Here is a 20,345-nt window from a genome sequence, read left to right as displayed (position 1 = left end):
CTTCAATGTGTGTGTGCGCGCATGTGTTTCAATCTTTAAATTTTTGCGTATTCATACCTCATCCTTTGATGGGAGAAAGAATAGTTGATAACAATGGATCTTTGATCACAAAATCACAAGATTTTATTCAGCCCAGATTGGTAAAACACAAAGAATATAGCTTGGCAATGCGGCAGTCGGGGATATAGCTCAGTTGGTAGCGCGCTGGATTTGTATTCAGTTGGCCGCTGTCAGCGTGAGTTCGATCCCAGGTTCGGCGGAAATTTATTTCACAGAGTCAACTTTGTGTGCAGACTCTCTTCGGTGTCCGAACCTCCCCCCGTGTACACTACATTGGGTGTGCACGTTAAAGATCCCACGATTGACAAAAGGGTCTTTCCTGGCAAAATTGCTTAGGCACAGTTAATAATTGTCTACCTATACCCGTGTGACTTGGAATAATAGGCCGCGAAAGGTAAATATGCGCCGAAATGGCTGCAATCTACTGGCCGTATAAAATTTCATCTCGCACGGCATCACTGCAGAGCGCCTAGAACTGTACCCATGGAATATGCGCGATATAAGACTCCTTGATTGATTGAATACAAATGTAATCATAATGTAGGTCAGTCTGATCCAGGTTAATGTTCAGCATCTGTGTCATTTAGCATTTGTGTATTAATTCGGACATGCTAAAATTGCAACACTAATGATCATTTTCAATATCTTTTTACAAAGTTTTTTTCATACATCAACATAAATAGCATGTAAAACCCCCAGGAGAAACAGAATAATCAACTTTTATACATAATTAGTATGTCTCTGACAGATAGCAAAGCCTGTGTTTGACTAGTGCGTGAACATTTCTATATTATCATGCTAATTAACCCATGCAGATCAACTGCTTCATAGTCTCGGAAATTGTGTCTATCCACTTCCTTAATGGTTCTGCATGGTGAAGACGGTCACATGTTTCTAACTTTGTAAGTGAAGCGCTTTCTCGTCTGTCAACAGTTCAAATTTCAAATTTCCTGTACATATTATTCCTGCTCTTGTATCTGCATGCTGTCTGTGTTATCCTCTAGCACTGTTGGTTTTACTGGTGTCGTTGAAACTATCAGAATCACACGAGGAGACCTCTGGAATGATGTTGTAGTCACTGTCGTTTGCTTGTCGGCCCCACTCTTGGACTTGACCGCTAGCAAACACCCCAAAGACTACAGCACCTATGATGTTCAGTGATGCAACGATGATGAACATAATCATCCACTCTTCCTCTCTTCCCTGTAATAACAAACAGAGCAGCATTTTGATAAATAATAATAAGGGTATTTATATGGCGCCTAATCCTAACATACTTTAAGCGCCTTCCAAAACTAAAAATCAACAATTAATGCACTGTACATTTATTTTTATCATCCTCTCTTCCCTTTGATACAGAACAAAGCGGCATTTTGAAAACATTTGATGATGCACCCATAACACTTTTCAGCAGTGCTTAATGCACTGTAATAAAACTTCATCCTCTCTTCTCTCCATTACAGAACAAAGCAGCATGTTGAAAACATTATTTGATAATGCACCCATATCACTTGTCAGCAGTGCTTCCATATTAACGAGTTTCCTTGTGTTAATTATTACGTATACAATTCAATACCTCTCACCAGGTGAGTAAGCATACAACGTGAAACACGCCGAATAAGTATTTTTCCCCAGACTGTTAAATAATGAGAGAAAGTTGACTGTGATCCCCTCTAAATCGTTGACAGGTGCATGAGTAGAGGTCTTGAATTCCCGATAATGCAAATATACATAATCACATTTTTCCTATCACAGAGGGCAAGAACAGAATTATATTCAGGTAGTCTTGGACTGCAGGAACGTACATCTTTGATAATGGCCGCTGTGATAGGGGGTGCAGTTAGGGAGAAACCCATGGCAGCTGTGACAGTCATCCCCATCATTACGCCTGCAAACCTGAAACACAGAAAGTGAACTGTTGCTACATCTGCAAAGTTGTATAACTCATAGCAAGCCTCTTTTACAGTCTGCAAACATTGTAACACAGAGAACTCCTGCTACACCTTCATCTCTTTAACACAGACAACTCCTGCTCCACCTTCATCTCTTTAACACAGACAACTCCTGCTACACCTTCACTCTCTTTAACACAGACAACTCCTGCTACACCTTCATCTCTTTAACACAGACAACTCCTGCTACACCTTCATCTCTTTAACACAGACAACTCCTGCTACACCTTCATCTCTTTAACACAGACAACTCCTGCTACACCTTCATCTCTTTAACACAGACAACTCCTGCTACACCTTCATCTTTTTAACACAGACAACTCCTGCTACACCTTCATCTCTTTAACACAGACAACTCCTGCTACACCTTCATCTCTTTAACACAGACAGAGCACGTGCCTGTCACACCTGCAAACAAATATACCACAGACAGAGGGTGTGGCTGCTCGTGCATCCATATAACGACTGTTATAAAAAGTTAATAGACCGTTTACAAACACAACCTCCGCGTACACGGGTGCACAGAATGAACACACACACTCACACACACACACACACACACACACACACACACATAGCAGCACCCAGTAAAACCGCCTTCTCAATGCAACCATTCTGGCACCAGTCTCTCACTGAGCACCATTCTCTCGTTTGGCACCAGCATTTTCACTCTGGCACCACCACTCTCACTCGGGCACCGGTCTGGCACCACTCCACTCTCATCGGTGTGGCACCACCACTCTCACTTTGGCACCGGTCTTGCACCACTCCACTCTCACTCTGTCTCACATCAGTCACCACGTTCACTCCGGCATTACGACCACGCTCACTCTGGCACCACCACTCTCACTCAGGCTCACATCAGTCACCACGTTCACTCCGGCATCACCACGCTCACTCTGGCACCACCACTCTCAGTCTCACATCACGGTCACCACGTTCACTCCGGCATTACCACGCTCACTCTGGCACCACCACTCTCACTCTCACCTCAATCACCACGTTCACTCCGGCATCACCTCGCTCACTCTGGCACCACTCTCACTCTCACTACAGTCACCACGTTCACTCCGGCATCACCACGCTCACTCTGGCACCATCATTCTCACTCTTGCATCACCACGCTCACTCTGGCACCATCATTCTCTCTCTTGCATCACCACGCTCACTCTGGCACCATCATTCTCACTCTTGCACCATTGCTCTCACTCTGGCATCACCACTTGGCACTGGTCTGGCTCCTCCATTTTTCACTCGATACCCACACGCACAGAAACACTTTTTTCTGGGTCATTGCATTACATGTACATCTAAAGAAATACCTACACCAATCCAAGGACGTCTACTAGGTTGGCAACATGTTCTGAAAGTTTCAAAACCATCCACTGAGTTATTGTTGAAATACGGCGCTTTTTGTCACAATACCCCCCAAACTGAAGCAAAAACTCCCGTTTTGACCGCTCATGCGATCGACACCTGCATCAGTAGCAATAGCATAGCGCACGAAATACGCAATCTAGCATAACAAAACAAGATGTTCTGGATAGATAATTGATTTGACTTTCGCTTCATTATGTAAAAGTTGCAAAGTTTTGCCTATTGTGATTTTTTGTCGATTTTTAATTTGTCCCTCTTCCAAGGCATGTAGCATAGTAAAGTAACAACTTTCTGGCAAAATAGTGTCCGCCACTGGCCAACGTTCTTTCTGTGAGCATATATTTATAAGTTTAAGTTGTTGTGCTTCTGGTTGTAGGGCCTATACTAATTTACATTCCCGGCTTTGTCCATTTTTTGGATAAAAATGACACTTTATTTTTACCGTTTCAACAGAATTTTCTCATATTTTCTCAAGATGTACTGGTTACCTGGGTGCAATATCCAAATGATTGATGCGAAACGCAATAGAAGTAACGTTCTGGAAGGACATGGCCAACACCAGCAGAGCTACCGCGGCTCCACGAGACGTTTCATTCAAAAATCCCACGCATATGGTGCACCCTGCGCACCCCAGACAACCTGCATGAAAGTGAGAGACACACATAACACACATGTCACGTTTGCATGACAGCATGAGGAGAGAGAGAGAGACAGAGACAGAGACAGAGAGACAGACAGAGAGACAGACAGAGAGACATAGACAAAGACAGAGAGAGAGAGAGAGAACGAACGAACAAACGAACGAACTATATTTTAGAGAGAGAGAGAGACATAGACACAGAGAGAGCGAAACAGAGAGAGAGACACACACACAGAGACTGAGAGAGAGAGACAGAGACAGAGACAGACACACACACAGAGACAGAGAGAAACACACACACACACACACTCACACACACTCACACACACAGATAGAGAGAGACACACACAGAGAGACAGAGAGAGAGAGACAGAGAGAGGCAGACACGAACGAACGAACGAACTATATTTTAAAGAGAGACATAGACACAGAGAGAGCGAAACAGAGAGAGAGACAGACAAACAGAGAGAGGGAGAGACAGAGAGAGAGACACACACACAGAGACTGAGAGAGAGAGAGAGAGAGAGAGAGAGAGAGAGAGAGACAGATAGAGAGACACACACACAGACAGAGACACACACAGAGACAGAGAGAAACACACACACACACAGATAGAGAGAGACACACACAGAGAGACACAGAGAGAGAGACAGAGAGAGAGGCAGACACAGACAGACAGCCAGAGTCACAGAGAGGGAGACACACACACACACACACACACACACACACACACACACACACACACTCACACACAGCTTAGATAGAGACACAGACAATGACAATGACAATGACAATTCTTTATTTTACGAGGGTAACAGAATAAGCATTGGTATACTTTTTTGCATCTGGTCCTCGCCCTAAAGAGGGACTAAATCTACTATAATAACTACTACTACATACTTACATAATTAGTAAAACAGTATAAGTTTATGTACATAAGTGCATTATATGAAACATTGTAGTTTATAAATGTTCATGACAAGGTGCAAAGCAAAAATTTGCAAGTCAATTAGAGTCAGAATATGCAATAGTACATCAACTCTGCAAGACAATGGATATTATGCAGAACATCATAATTTCGTGAACAAAACAATAAATCAAAAGTGAGTGACTGTGTCCCAAAGGACATAACAATCAAGAATATACTATTTTCATTAAATGGGATATATATTTGTTTTTGAAAGAATCTGTGCTGGTAGCTTCCCGTAAGGCATTCGGAAGAGCGTTCCAGAGACGGCCACGTCCTGAATAAACTAGACTAGACTTAAATAAGTCTATCCTAGGAAGAGGAGTGTTAAATTTCATAAGGTGGTGTGAATTCTTCAAAGAGAACTTTGAACAAATGGTTTGGGGTAGAGTTTCGGATATAATTTTATGCATAAAGATTCCTTTGTTAAAAAGCAGTCTTGACTTTTGAGGTAAGATCCCTAAATGTATGTGGTCTAACTCTGTGAGGGTAGTGTGCTTTAGTAATACTACTTTTAGCGCTCTTTTATGTAATCTGCTGAGTGGTTTTAAGGAATTTTCACTTGCGGAGTCCCATAGAGTGGATGCGTAATCAATAACAGATTGAATATGAGCAATGAAGAATAACTTTCTGGTTTGGCAGTTCAGGAAGTGTTTAATTCTAGATAAGAGATACACTTTCTTAGACACCACTTTACTAAGTTGCTCTATGTGGGTTGACCAAGACAAGTTGTTATCGATATTAACACCCAGCAGTTTGTGATGGTCGACTTTTTCCACTATTTCACCATCTATCATTAAAGCAGGACCAGCTGAACAAATATTCTGGCGTTTTTGTCTTGTTGTTATGACCATATATTTGGTTTTCTTTGGGTTAAGAGACATATGGTTTAGTTCAGTCCACTCTGTCAACTGGTTTAAACTCCTTTGAAGTGATTCTGATAAGCGAGTTACATTTGTGTTGCTGGAGTGAATTGTGGTGTCATCTGCAAAAAGTTCACATACATTTTGAATATGTAGGGGGAGGTCATTAATGTATATAGAGAAGAGGAGGGGTCTTAAAACCGATCCTTGTGGTACACCGTATTTTACTTCTTGCATGCTCGACGCCGAGGCGTTTGTTAGTACAGTCTGTTGTCTGCCGGTGAGAAATGAACTAATAAGTTTGACAGTTTCGATTCCGACGCCATACAATGCAAACTTTCTCAGTAATAACGTGTGATCAATAACGTCAAAGGCTTTAGCAAAATCAACAAAAATGGCACCACAGAATTCATTGTCGTTTATTTTCTCCAGCCATTGATCAACAAGAGAAACTAAGGCAGTATGGCAGGAATGGTTAGCTCTAAAACCCGATTGTTTAGGGTGAAGTAAATTGTTTTGGTTAAGATTCATTAGAATATGTTTGTTAATGTGTTTTTCAAGTGGTTTTGATAAAACAGACAATATTGAAATTGGCCTATAGTTTGATGGGTCTTTTTTATCACCTGATTTAAACAGACGGATGACTTTAGCCTGTTTCAGGGCGACTGGGAAATAATTTTTGTCTAAACAAAGATTATAAAGGTAAGTGAGTGTCACAGAAAGAGAGAGAGAGAGAGAGAGAGAGAGAGAGAGAGAGAGAGAGAGAGAGAGAGAGAGAGAGAGAGAGATGGGGGGGGGGGGGTGTATACAATGGTGTTGTGGGAAGCTCTGTAACAGCTCGCCTATTGGCTCATTTCCATTTTTTTATGTGGTCTCTTTTTCAGGCATTTTTTGTTCAGCCAGATACACACTAAAAGAAATGGTAACATAAAATGAGTAATAAAAAACAAGCAACAACGAACACACAAGCACAACCCACAGACTAGAAATGCTAATGAAATGTTCATGTTCCAGTGTTATCATATAATGCACAAGCTACCGCCATCACATTTCAAGGCCCGCTTACTATTTCAGATGCGCCCAGGCTTTTACATCGGATACTGAAGACAACTAATCCTTCCACTTAGGCAACTGCCAAACAACAACATCATGACTGCTTCCTGCTTAGAGTGTGTGTGTGTGTGTGTGTGTGTGTGTGTGTGTGTGTGTGTGGGTGGGTGGGTGGGGGAGGGTGGGTGGGTGGGTGGATGTGTGTGTGTGTGTGTGTTTTTTGGGGGAGATCAAATTAGTTTATTAAAATTAAATCCCATTCTCCTCGAACAGCAGTCAGGCCGTTGAGTTTTGGTTTGTGACCAAATGGAGGCATGTTCTCATCCCATCTAAAATCCCAAGCAGATATGAGATAGTGAGAATTGTTTTCACAGGAATTAAGGACTGTGCCGCGTTGCACGTGCTTACCGACTAACTGGAAGAGTTTTCTGCAACCTCCTGTAGAAAGAACACCCACGCGCTGCAGTTTGTCACACACATAACTGCTAAGGAAGCCGGACAACAGACGTCCCACGTACGGCAGAGAGGAATACAAACCATTCTGCAGACAGAAATAAAAGTAAATAGAGCATCAAAACAATTCTACTGCTCATACAAAAACAATTAAAAAAAATGCATGCACAAGTGTCACCTGACAGACGATGAGCAACTACCTGCTGTGGAATGCAAAATAGATATAGGAGCTGAAATGCAATCCCACTGTCTGAACCGGGCCAGGGATCGTTTGACACACACACAAAAAATCAACGAATTTTGATTGAAACACAGTCCCTGGGTCGGAGATTGTTTGACAACAAGAAAATCAATTAATTTGATTGAAAAACGCGGTCGCCACAGTGCGGCCTTAATTCAACCAGCAGATGAGACCATCATACACACACACCACCACCACCACTACTATCACCTCCTCCACCACCACCACCAACAAGAACAACAACGAGAACAACAACGAGAACAACAACAACAACAACAACAACAAAGGACAAGTCAGAATTTCTCATTAAAGTCAAATTCACTCAAAGAAATAACAGTTACAGGTTTTCAGAAGTACCTCTTTGACGTCAAAGTTAAGTATGTCATTCAGGTATTTAGGCAGGTATGACATCATCCATGACGTCACCCAGGTATACGTCATGTGCGCTACCACTATGGCCCAGAATGGACCTGACGTCAGGATGTCTTTCCATGGGGTCTTCACTTTCTGCAGACAACCAGAAATAGTTATTAAAAAAAAACCACCAGTAGCTTAATTATGAAAAAAATACTTGTCTGCTTAAGAAAACACGAAAACTCCACAGCTGAATTCAAAACGGGTTTTCTCTTTTACACGAGTCGCAAATATTAAACCACGGATAGACAATTGACTTAAAGGCACACTCAGCTTCCCGTAAACCATCCGTTTATGGTCACAGACACTGTCAGACTTTTACACACAGTACAAACACCCTTTCGTGTAAACACTCACCGCTTGAGAGCATCCCAGGTGCCCTTCGTAAAGAGCGAGCATTTTTTGAAGAATTTATTTTTGGGTGGCCAGCCGGATTTACAATGAGACAAATCCCGGAAGCCCGGAAGCCTGTCTCGCAAGGTCGTGTTTTCTGCAGCAGACGAATGTTCTCCATAGCGCTTGCTTGTTTGAAGCCAACCGCCGCCGATAAGTTCGTGTGTCTCGCAGCTGGTTGTTGCGTTTTAGATTCAGAGGTACACAATAACGTGCTATTGCAGATACAGCGAGTCGCATTGAAATCACAAAGTGACGACCAAATTGTGAAAAAAAACTGAGGAACGTGGATCACACGGGATCACGAAAACTGGTGTGTGGTTTACGCGAGCTAAATAGCCATTCAAACGAACTGTGTCATTTAATGCTATTAAATGCTATTGCAAGTGTGCTCGATAAGGTTACGACTGCTTTTTTTCATGAGAAGATTTAAACCGTTCTGTAAACCATTGGAGACAGACTGGGGCTTCACCATATCATAATATGAAAAGGGTTTTTGTTTGTTTGTTTGTTTGTTTGCTTAACGCCCAGCCGACCACGAAGGGCCATATCAGGGCGGTGCTGCTTTGACATATAACGTGCACCACTCACAAGACAGAAGTCGCAGCACAGGCTTCACTGTGTCTCACCCAGTCACATTATTCTGACACCGGACCAACCAGTCCTAGCACTAACCCCATAATGCCAGACGCCAGGCGGAGCAGCCACTAGATTGCCAATTTTAAAGTCTTAGGTATGACCCGGCCGGGGTTCGAACCCACGACCTCCCGATCACGGGGCGGACGCCTTACCACTAGGCCACCGTGCCGGTATGAAACGGGTGAATTCTGTCTGTTCTCTATGTCCTCTGTGCGGACGTCTAAGTTTGTTTCTTTTTATTTGACAAAGAGTCTGGAAGTATTTTTGTTTTCTTGAGACCTTCTGCGTTCGACCGGTTGTGTAAGGGATTATTACTGATGACCGCTGTAACACGAAATTTTTACTCCACGAAAAATTTACTCCGGAGTAAATATTTCGTACGAAATTCTTACTCCGAGTACACTTTTCGTACGAGAAAAGAACTCCCCAAGGCACGAAAAAATTACTCCCTCCACGAAATTTTTACTCCCCATTTTTTTTACTTCCAGTAAAAATCTCGTACGCAAAAATGGGATGCGGGCGAAGGGATAATGCCAATAAGTGATTTCGCGCACACGAATGTCGCGCTACCCTCCTTCCACCCCTTCCACCACCGAGACTAACAGGGGACAAGGGAGTAAAAGTTTTGTACACCTGGCATGGGAAGTTGAATTGCTCGTGTTGGGGTGAAGTAATTTATTCGTTATTTATTCGTCAGGGGAGTAACATTTTTGTACGAAATGTTTACTCGGAACTCACCTGTCTTGGGGAGTAATTTTCTCGTGTAATGGGGGAGTGCTTTTTTCGTAAAGGGAGTAACATTTTCGTACGAAATTTTTACTCCGGAGTAAAAATCTCGTGGGAGTAATTTTCTCGTGTTACACCGGCACAATTCCGTCTTCGAGGGACTACTAGGGTTTAATTTCGGGTTTTCCTTCTCCTACGAAGGTTTCTATATTAAGATGAAGACGAGCCCTCTCTCTGAACAATGCTTCAGTGGAACACCCCTAAAAGGGTTTAAAGTCTGGGTCTTAAGTTTAATGTTTCAGACCTCCAAAAATCTGACAAATGGAGAAGACAGTACTAAAATGGAGGCACATTTACAGAGGTTATGGAATGAAAAGGAGGTCTCGACAGAAGGAACGTCTGACATCGGTGGGAAATAGCTCCGTCGGTAGCGCGACTGGCTTCAAAACCAATAAATTTATCGCTATGGGTTCGATCTCCACTTTCGGCGGGGGATTGATTTCCCAGAGTCAACTTTGTGCAGACTCTCATCGGTGTCCGAACACCACCGTGTGCACGAATGCTCACTATAAAGTTCACAGCAAAAGTGTCAGGGCTTGGAAACATGAATGCACGCATGCAGGGATAAAATGGGTAGCGCCGTACTGTATGGGTAGCGCCGTACTGTATGGGTAGCGCCGTACTGTATGGGTAGCGCCGTACTGTATGGGTAGCGCCGTACTGTATGGGTAGCGCCGTACTGTAAGGGTAGCGCCGTACTGTAAGGGTAGCGCCGTACTGTAAGGGTAGCGCCGTACTGTAGGGGTAGCGCCGTACTGTAAGGGTAGCGCCGTACTGTAAGGGTAGCGCCGTACTGTAAGGGTAGCGCCGTACTGTAAGGGTAGCGCCGTACTGTAAGGGTAGCGCCGTACTGTAAGGGTAGCGCCGTACTGTAAGGGTAGCGCCGTACTGTAAGGGTAGCGCCGTACTGTAAGGGTAGCGCCGTACTGTATGGCAGCTCGCTTTCCCAGTGAGAAAGCAGCCCGAATTCAATGAGGGTAACTTCACAGGACTACAGTTGTATATGAAATCTTATCAGTAAGCCTCCCGTAAACCATCACAGATACTGTCAGGCTTTTACACACAGTACAAAACACCCTTTAATTTACACACTCACCGCTTTTGAACATCCTAGGTGCCCTCCGTAAAGAGCGAGCATTTTTCAAAGAATTTATTTTTGCGTGGTTTATCTTACCCCTGAGCCATCGTGAAACCGTGTGTTCCAGTTTCCTTTTTTATATTTAGTCAAGTTTTGACTAAATATTTTAACATCGAGGGGGAATCGAAACGAGGGTCGTGGTGTATGTGCGTGTGTGTGTGCGTGTGTGTGTGTGTCTGTGTGTGTGTGTGTGTGTGTAGAGCGATTCAGACTAAACTACTGGACCGATCTTTATGAAATTTGACATGAGAGTTCCTGGGTATGAAATCCCCGAACGTTTTTTTCATTTTTTTGATAAATGTCTTTGATGACGTCACATCCGGCTTTTCGTGAAAGTTGAGGCGGCACTGTCACGCCCTCATTTTTCAACCAAATTGGTTGAAATTTTGGTCAAGTACTCTTCGACGAAGCCCGGGGTTCGGTATTGCATTTCAGCTTGGTGGCTTAAAAATTAATTAATGACTTTGGTCATTAAAAATCTGAAAATTGTAAAAAAAAATAAAAATTTATAAAACGATCCAAATTTACGTTTATCTTATTCTCCATCATTTGCTGATTCCAAAAACATATAAATATGTTATATTCGGATTAAAAAGAAGCTCTGAAAATTAAATATATAAAAATTATTATCAAAATTTTTTTTTCGAAATCAATTTAAAAACACTTTTATCTTATTCCTTGTCGGTTCCTGATTCCAAAAATATATAGATATGATATGTTTGGATTAAAAACACGCTCAGAAAGTTAAAACAAAGAGAGGTACAGAAAAGCGTGCTATCCTTCTCAGCGCAACGAATACCCCGCTCTTCTTGTCAATTCCACGTGCACTGCCTTTGCCAAGGGCGGTGGAGTGACGATGCTACGAGTATACGGTCTTGCTGCGTTGCGTTGCGTTCAGTTTCATTCTGTGAGTTCGACAGCTACTTGACTAAATATTGTATTTTCGCCTTACGCGACTTGTTTACAATGTAGTCGTCAGTTTGTGATTTCAATGCGACTCGCTGAAAGCTTATCTGCAATAGCACGTTATTTTGTACCTCTGAATCTAAACGCAACGGTTGCGATTCACACGAACTAGAGCGGTGGCAGTTGCATGTTCAGAGGAACGGGCGCTAGGCAGAACTGTCGTCTGCTACGAGAAAGACGGTTTGCGTGACACGTTTCCGGGCTTTTCTTTCTTCAAACTTTGAAAACTTCGAATTATACTGGTCTTGTCTTGATGAAAAAAGATCAAGTTCCTTTATGATTTAAGAATGTTTGTGTAACAAGCTGTCAATTGATTCTCTAGATTTTAAAAGTTAGTTCCAGCGCCAAAACGAGGCGCCTGATTTGCCGATCAGACTGTCCACGAAAATAGATTCTTTGAAAATTGCTCGCTCTTTATGTAGGGCACCTAGGATGTTCTCAAGCGGTGAGTGTTTAAACGAAATGGTGTTTGTACTGTGTGTAAAAGCCTGACAGTATCTGTGATGGTTTACGGGAGACTTACTGTGCCTTTAATATAGCGGTTTCATACGCCCTTCCAACGTAAACAGCTAACTCAGAAACTGATAACACCTTGTAGAATGAGTACAAACCGTGTACACATTGCCCCGTCCCTTGCCGTGGGTCATGAGGCCCAGCTCGTAGTCCGAGATACGCGGATGCTGCTCCGGAGAATCGTGCACCAAGAACACCCAGGGGATGGCACACAGGAAAGTGAAGCCTCCTGCAGGGTTCAAATTAATTAGGATTAAAATAACAGCTCGAAGCCGAACATCCGTCTGCAGTGCACACAGACCGTCTTCACTGATCTAAAAAATATCAGTGGCCTTCTTGTAGTAGAAGTCCACAGAGCTAGATTTAGCGCATTTTGCACACAAACCTAACTGGAGATCTTGTGAGCAAAATGGATTTGGAGTTGCCAGCAACACCGGTGTAACACGAAATTTTTACTCCACAAAAAATTTACTCCGGAGTAAAAATTTCGTACGAAATTCTTACTCCGAGTAAATTTTTCGTTCGAGAAAAGAACTCCCCAAGGCACGAAAAAATTACTCCCTCCACGAAATTTTTACTCCCCATTTTTTTTACTTCCAGTAAAAATCTCGTACGCGAAAATGGGATGCGGGCGAAGGGATGATGCCAATCTGTGATTTCACGCAAACGAATGTCGCGCTACCTTCCCTCGACCCCTTCCACCACCAAGACTAACAGGGGACAAAGGACTATAAATTTCGTACACCTGGAATGGGAAGTTAAATTGCTTGTGTTAGGGTGAAGTAATTTATTCGTTTTTTATTTGTCAGGGGAGTAACATTTGTGTACGAAATGTTTACTCGGAACTCACCTGTCGTGGGGAGTAATTTTCTCGTGTAATGGGGGAGTGCTTCTTTCGTAAAGGGAGTAACATTTTCGTACGAAATTTGTACTCCGGAGTAAAAATCTCGTGGGAGTAATTTTCTCGTGTTACACCGGATGTACATGTAGTTCAGACACCAAAAAAGAGCTACATCTGTCGCGCTGCATACCAGCCGATGGTGCCCTTTAACTAGACCAATTTCGCGTACAGTGCAGTGCTGTTCACGGAGTACAGCCAAAAAAAGGATTTTGCATGTTACACCATTCTTGAACCAGTATTGTTGACAGAAACGACTAGACGTTTTTGGCTTGGAAAATCTCCCGTGTATTTTCAAATTCTGATATTTGGAGCAGTGTATTGTTACATGCGTTGACATGATGGGAAATAAGGTTCAACATCAATGCTTATTTGGTACAAAACACAACAAAATTATACAGTTTTGGAGTCAGAACATGTATGAGAATACAGCGCAATCACTTTAATTAAATTTTTTTTTTTTTTTTACAAAGAAAACAAATCGAAATTTAAGAATAACACTAAAAAGAATTCTGTTCCCGACGTTATAAGCTGCCAAACTGAAAGGAACTCTCAGACTCCCCACCCAGCCAAAGATGATCCAATAGTATATTCACAGTAGCACAAACATTGTCTGCTTCTTCATCAGCCTTACAGGGATAATACCAAAACAAAACCAAAGGGCAAAAGGAAGTCCTCGGCTTACCGGCTCTGACTTCGTTATGACAGAAAATCTCAGAAACTTCTCACCGAAGAAGTAAAAAATAAAAGGCCACCCATCGTCCATGTTGATGCCGCAGAGGTGGCCCGAAATGTAGAAAGTGACGATGCCCGCCAAACTGAGGCCCGTGTAGGAGCACGTGGTCAGCTGGGCTTTCTCGTGCTTCGGTGCCCATCTTGCCCATAAGGCCTGGATGGCTGGGTCCGTCACACCCTAATGCAATACAAATTATCTTTTGAATCTGACCACATGGACTGCGTGAAAAGAAGACGATGTAGTACTAGTGCTTTGCCATTTTCTCTCTTCTTGTCAGCCCTTCCTCCGTGTTCGTGTTCAACAACTCTCACGTGCACGATCTTGTTTTTGAACGAGTTGGCTTGTACTTGTAAGACCAAACTCTCCGCCATTTTAGACAGCAATACTCCATACGGGTCGTTGCATGCTTGATAATTTTGTGTTTCTAGAACCCCCACAATTTGGACATGGGTCACACGATCTTTATGTGCATAAGAACCCCCACAATTTGGACATGGGTCACACGATCTTTATGTGCATATTTAAGTCTCGTGCATGTGTGTACACACGAAGGGGAATTCGGTACTAGTGCTAGGTCTGCACACAATTTGAACTGGGCGATCGGTACTAGCACTAGGTCTGCACACAATTTGAACTGGGCGATCGGTACTAGCACTAGGTCTGCACACAATTTGAACTGGGCGATCGGTACTAGCACTAGGTCTGCACACAATTTGAACTGGGCGATCGGTACTAGCACTAGGTCTGCACACAATTTGAACTGGGCGATCGGTACTAGGTCTGCACACAATTTGAACTGGGCGATCGGTACTAGCACTAGGTCTGCACACAATTTGAACTGGGCGATCGGTACTAGCACTAGGTCTGCACACAATTTGAACTGGGCGATCGGTACTAGCACTAGGTCTGCACACAATTTGAACTGGGCGATCGGTACTAGCACTAGGTCTGCACACAATTTGAACTGGGCGATCGGTACTAGCACTAGGTCTGCACACAATTTGAACTGGGCGATCGGTACTAGCACTAGGTCTGCACACAATTTGAACTGGGCGATCGGTACTAGCACTAGGTCTGCACACAATTTGAACTGGGCGATCGGTACTAGCACTAGGTCTGCACACAATTTGAACTGGGCGATCGGTACTAGCACTAGGTCTGCACACAATTTGAACTGGGCGATCGGTACTAGCACTAGGTCTGCACACAATTTGAACTGGGCGATCGGTACTAGCACTAGGTCTGCACACAATTTGAACTGGGCGATCGGTACTAGCACTAGGTCTGCACACAATTTGAACTGGGCGATCGGAAAAAACCCACCCTTAATTCTCAACCTACGAAGGGCAGCCGGGATTCGAATCCCGAACCTTTTAGCTGCAAGGCTGACTCCTAACCACCATGCTAGTATTCAATCAATCAATCAATCAATCAATCAATCAATAGGAAGCTTATATAGCGCGTATTCCGTGGGTACAGTTCTAAGCGCTTGTCGAAGAGTTGTCAACACAGGACTAACAAAGAAACTAACATCTACAGACGGACACGAACCCTATCACACACTAGCAAACCCTGATAAACATACAACAAACAACTGTTTAACAACAATGTACACATCAATAGCTAGGTCCAAACAAAATAATATTAAGCACAAAAAAAACACCTCTCACAGAGCACAGTCAAGTATTCCCGTCGGTCGCTTCAAAAACGATGTAAAGTTGATTAAAACTGGGAAAATACATTAGGTTGACGAATAATAACGTACCCTTACCCCTCAACATGTTGATCTTTTCTTACCAAGAAAAAACCTGCAAGAGCCCTGAGCAAGATGACAAAGACGACGTTGAAGTTGGCGGCTAAAGGGAGGCAAATGGTGACGATGGATCCCGCTACGAGTGCCACAAGCACCACGCGCTTGCCGCCAAAACGTCCAGCAATATGGCCGCCAAGGATTGGGGAGAAGAAAAACCCAATGTTGAAGCTGTTGAGGATGAGACCTTCTAACTCTGGGGACCACACAAACTGCGCTCCTGTCTGCTTAAAATAAAAAAAAAGAAGCTATAAAACCATCAGAAGAACGACAAACTGTGATACTGGCTTACTTTGCATTCCAGAGGTTATGGTTGGCATACTGAGATATATTTATACCTTTTATCATAGCAATTAAGTGGTATTTACTACTTCTTTATTGCAAAGATTGTAGCTTATTGCCCGAAGAATTTGCATTTATAAGGCAACATTGTGGTGGGTTGTCTGAGAATGCCGAAAATGTCGGGCAAGGCAAACTGTTTTTCAAAAACGCTGAGGGGTTTGTTTGTTTGTTTGTTTGTTTGTTTGCTTAACGCCCAGCCGACCACGAAGGGCCATATCAGGGCGGTGCTGCTTTGACATATAACGTGCGCCACACACAAGACAGAAATCGCAGCACAGGCTTCATGTCTCACCCAGTCACATTATTCTGACACCGGACCAACCAGTCCTAGCACTATCCCCATAATGCCAGACGCCAGGCGGAGCAGCCACTAGATTGCCAAATTTAAAGTCTTAGGTATGACCCGGCCGGGGTTCGAACCCACGACCTCCCGATCACGGGGCGGACGCCTTACCACTTGGCCAACCGTGCCGGTCGCTGAGGGGTACATGATCACGAGAATACATGTGGCACTATGCGAAGTCAAGATTGACGTTTCAGGTAAGAGCGTAATACCAGCTATTGTTCGTTAATTACCAAAAAGATGCAATTGGGCGTAAAACTGTGCCTTTGACAAATCGGAATTACTCCTGTTCTGAAATTTGAAACTCACATCTCCAGCGCTGCTGTTGGTGAAGCCAGTGGTTTTGTCGAACGCTAAGTCCAGCTCTCTACCATCTTCGGTAGGCACTGACTGTTGTTTGGGCAAAGTGTTGGTGCGAGAATGCACTGCCATGCAGACGACGGCCATGCCGATACACTGACGGATGGTTGATTGACAGAAGCGTGCGGCGCAGCACATGTAGCCCAGCACCCAGCGACATGACGTCATTTTGCCGTGACAGCTTTCTACGTCATTGTCATCATCACCACCACCACCTTCGTCATGACGTAGTGTGACGGATGATGCTGACGTATGTCGTGATGACGCTTGCTTGGATGACATAAGAGGTGTCCTGGCAGAGCGATCGTCATCACTCGCAGTTGAAGTGGTTTCGCTGACTGGGTCTGAAAAAAACAAAATGAAGCTATGGCTAGCAGATAAAGTACTACAGTTTGAGTCTGAATCAACGAAATGAAGCTATGGCTAGCAGATAAAGTACTACAGTTTGAGTCTGAATCAACGAAATGAAGCTATGGCTAGCAGATAAAGTACTACAGTTTGAGTCTGAATCAACGAAATGAAGCTATGGCTAGCAGATAAAGTACTACAGTTTGAGCCTGAATCAGCGAAATGAAGCTATGGCTAGCAGATAAAGTACTACAGTTTGAGTCTGAATCAACGAAATGAAGCTATGGCTAGCAGATAAAGTACTACAGTTTGAGTCTGAATCAACGAAATGAAGCTATGGCTAGCAGATAAAGTACTACAGTTTGAGTCTGAATCAACGAAATGAAGCTATGGCTAGCAGATAAAGTACTACAGTTTGAGTCTGAATCAACGAAATGAAGCTATGGCTAGCAGATAAAGTACTACAGTTTGAGTCTGAATCAACGAAATGAAGCTATGGCTAGCAGATAAAGTACTACAGTTTGAGTCTGAATCAACGAAATGAAGCTATGGCTAGCAGATAAAGTACTACAGTTTGAGCCTGAATCAACGAAATGAAGCTATGGCTAGCAGATAAAGTACTACAGTTTGAGCCTGAATCAACGAAATGAAGCTATGGCTAGCAGATAAAGTACTACAGTTTGAGTCTGAATCAACGAAATGAAGCTATGGCTAGCAGATAAAGTACTACAGTTTGAGTCTGAATCAACGAAATGAAGCTTTGGCTAGCAGATAAAGTACTACAGTTTGAGCCTGAATCAACGAAATGAAGCTATGGCTAGCAGATAAAGTACTACAGTTTGAGTCTGAATCAACGAAATGAAGCTATGGCTAGCAGATAAAGTACTACAGTTTGAGCCTGAATCAACGAAATGAAGCTATGGCTAGCAGATAAAGTACTACAGTTTGAGCCTGAATCAACGAAATGAAGCTATGGCTAGCAGATAAAGTACTACAGTTTGAGTCTGAATCAACGAAATGAAGCTATGGCTAGCAGATAAAGTACTACAGTTTGAGTCTGAATCAACGAAATGAAGCTATGGCTAGCAGATAAAGTACTACAGTTTGAGTCTGAATCAACGAAATGAAGCTATGGCTAGCAGATAAAGTACTACAGTTTGAGTCTGAATCAACGAAATGAAGCTATGGCTAACAGATAAAGTACTACAGTTTGAGTCTGAATCAACGAAATGAAGCTATGGCTAGCAGATAAAGTACTACAGTTTGAGTCTGAATCAACGAAATGAAGCTTTGGCTAGCAGATAAAGTACTACAGTTTGAGTCTGAATCAACGAAATGAAGCTTTGGCTAGCAGATAAAGTACTACAGTTTGAGTCTGAATCAACGAAATGAAGCTATGGCTAGCAGATAAAGTACTACAGTTTGAGCCTGAATCAACGAAATGAAGCTATGGCTAGCAGATAAAGTACTACAGTTTGAGTCTGAATCAACGAAATGAAGCTATGGCTAGCAGATAAAGTACTACAGTTTGAGCCTGAATCAACGAAATGAAGCTATGGCTAGCAGATAAAGTACTACAGTTTGAGCCTGAATCAACGAAATGAAGCTATGGCTAGCAGATAAAGTACTACAGTTTGAGTCTGAATCAACGAAATGAAGCTATGGCTAGCAGATAAAGTACTACAGTTTGAGTCTGAATCAACGAAATGAAGCTATGGCTAGCAGATAAAGTACTACAGTTTGAGTCTGAATCAACGAAATGAAGCTATGGCTAGCAGATAAAGTACTACAGTTTGAGTCTGAATCAACGAAATGAAGCTATGGCTAGCAGATAAAGTACTACAGTTTGAGTCTGAATCAACGAAATGAAGCTTTGGCTAGCAGATAAAGTACTACAGTTTGAGTCTGAATCAACGAAATGAAGCTATGGCTAGCAGATAAAGTACTACAGTTTGAGTCTGAATCAACGAAATGAAGCTATGGCTAGCAGATAAAGTACTACAGTTTGAGTCTGAATCAACGAAATGAAGCTATGGCTAGCAGATAAAGTACTACAGTTTGAGTCTGAATCAACGAAATGAAAAATCGTATATTTATTCGCTTATGGTTAATTTTTCATAATTTCAGAATTAATTAAGAGCTTGTTTGTATTGCTTATGCCACAACCCTCGTAAAATAACATTGGATTTCATATCCCTCCCCTAGCTCCTCGAAGTAACATGCGTTAAATAAAACGCTCTCTTTCTGTCTTCTTTTAATCTAAAAATGTGTGTGTATGTGTGTGTGTGTGTGTGTGTGTGTGTGTGTGTGTGTGTGTGTGTGAGTGTGTGTGTGTGTGTGTGTGTGTGTGTGTGTGTGTGTGTGTGTGTGTGTGTGTGCAGAGTTGATGTACTATTGCATAGTATTCTGACTTTAATTTGATTTGCAAATTTTTGCTTGCACCTAGTCATAAACATTTATGAACTACAATGTTTCTTTATAATGCGCTTATGTACATAAACTTATACTTTTTCACTAATTATGTATTTTTGTAGTAGTAGTTATAACAGTAGATTTAGTCCCTCTTTAGGGCAAGGGCGAGGGCCAGGTGCAAAAAAGTATAGGGTAGCACGGGGCAAAATACGTCAACCGTCCATATTTAGGGTTCAGACACTTCAATATGGGTCCAAACTATTAAAGCCTGTCAAGGCTACAAACTGCCACAAACATTTGCGGATACACACAACAAAAAGACCGTAGTTAGCAAAAAACGAACTAAACAAATGTGGCCTTTTTGCCTCGTTCTTGTGGCAAAACGCCCCATACCTTGGGGCTAAACGCACACATTGGCTTTTTTCCCCAAACTATGGGGCGTTTTGCCCCGCATTTACAACAAAGAGAACACAATCAAAAATAAATGTACAAAATGATTCAAACTTGTTTACACGGAAAAAAAAAACAATCAAAAACTAACTTTTTTCAAGTGCTTATATCAATAATGCATTACAAAAAGCTCTAAATATGTTAAAATCAAGGCATCCTGTCAGGGAGAGAATGAGCCGAACTCATTTTGACCT

General features: G+C 42.6%; 1 protein-coding gene across 1 annotated transcript in view; it reads right to left on the bottom strand.

Annotated features, from left to right (window-relative positions):
- Positions 1-89: 89 nt before the first annotated feature.
- The window catches only part of LOC138981175 (sialin-like), a 21,295-nt gene continuing 1,039 nt past the window's right edge, over positions 90-20,345 (bottom strand). The window contains exons 2-10 of the mRNA XM_070354008.1: positions 16,891-17,285; positions 15,884-16,120; positions 14,080-14,263; positions 12,551-12,681; positions 7,961-8,110; positions 7,318-7,450; positions 3,878-4,028; positions 1,866-1,956; positions 90-1,263 (exon numbers count right to left, since the gene is read on the bottom strand). Coding sequence (XP_070210109.1) covers positions 1,054-1,263; positions 1,866-1,956; positions 3,878-4,028; positions 7,318-7,450; positions 7,961-8,110; positions 12,551-12,681; positions 14,080-14,263; positions 15,884-16,120; positions 16,891-17,285 — 1,682 coding nt within the window. The 3' untranslated portion in view covers positions 90-1,053. The remainder of the gene's footprint in view (positions 1,264-1,865; positions 1,957-3,877; positions 4,029-7,317; positions 7,451-7,960; positions 8,111-12,550; positions 12,682-14,079; positions 14,264-15,883; positions 16,121-16,890; positions 17,286-20,345) is intronic.

This window comes from Littorina saxatilis, linkage group LG12 (assembly GCF_037325665.1).
Source record: "Littorina saxatilis isolate snail1 linkage group LG12, US_GU_Lsax_2.0, whole genome shotgun sequence".
Lineage (NCBI taxonomy): Eukaryota > Metazoa > Mollusca > Gastropoda > Littorinimorpha > Littorinidae > Littorina > Littorina saxatilis.
The sequence above is the reverse complement of the archived record's forward strand: the minus strand, read 5'-3'. Positions and strand labels throughout refer to the sequence as shown.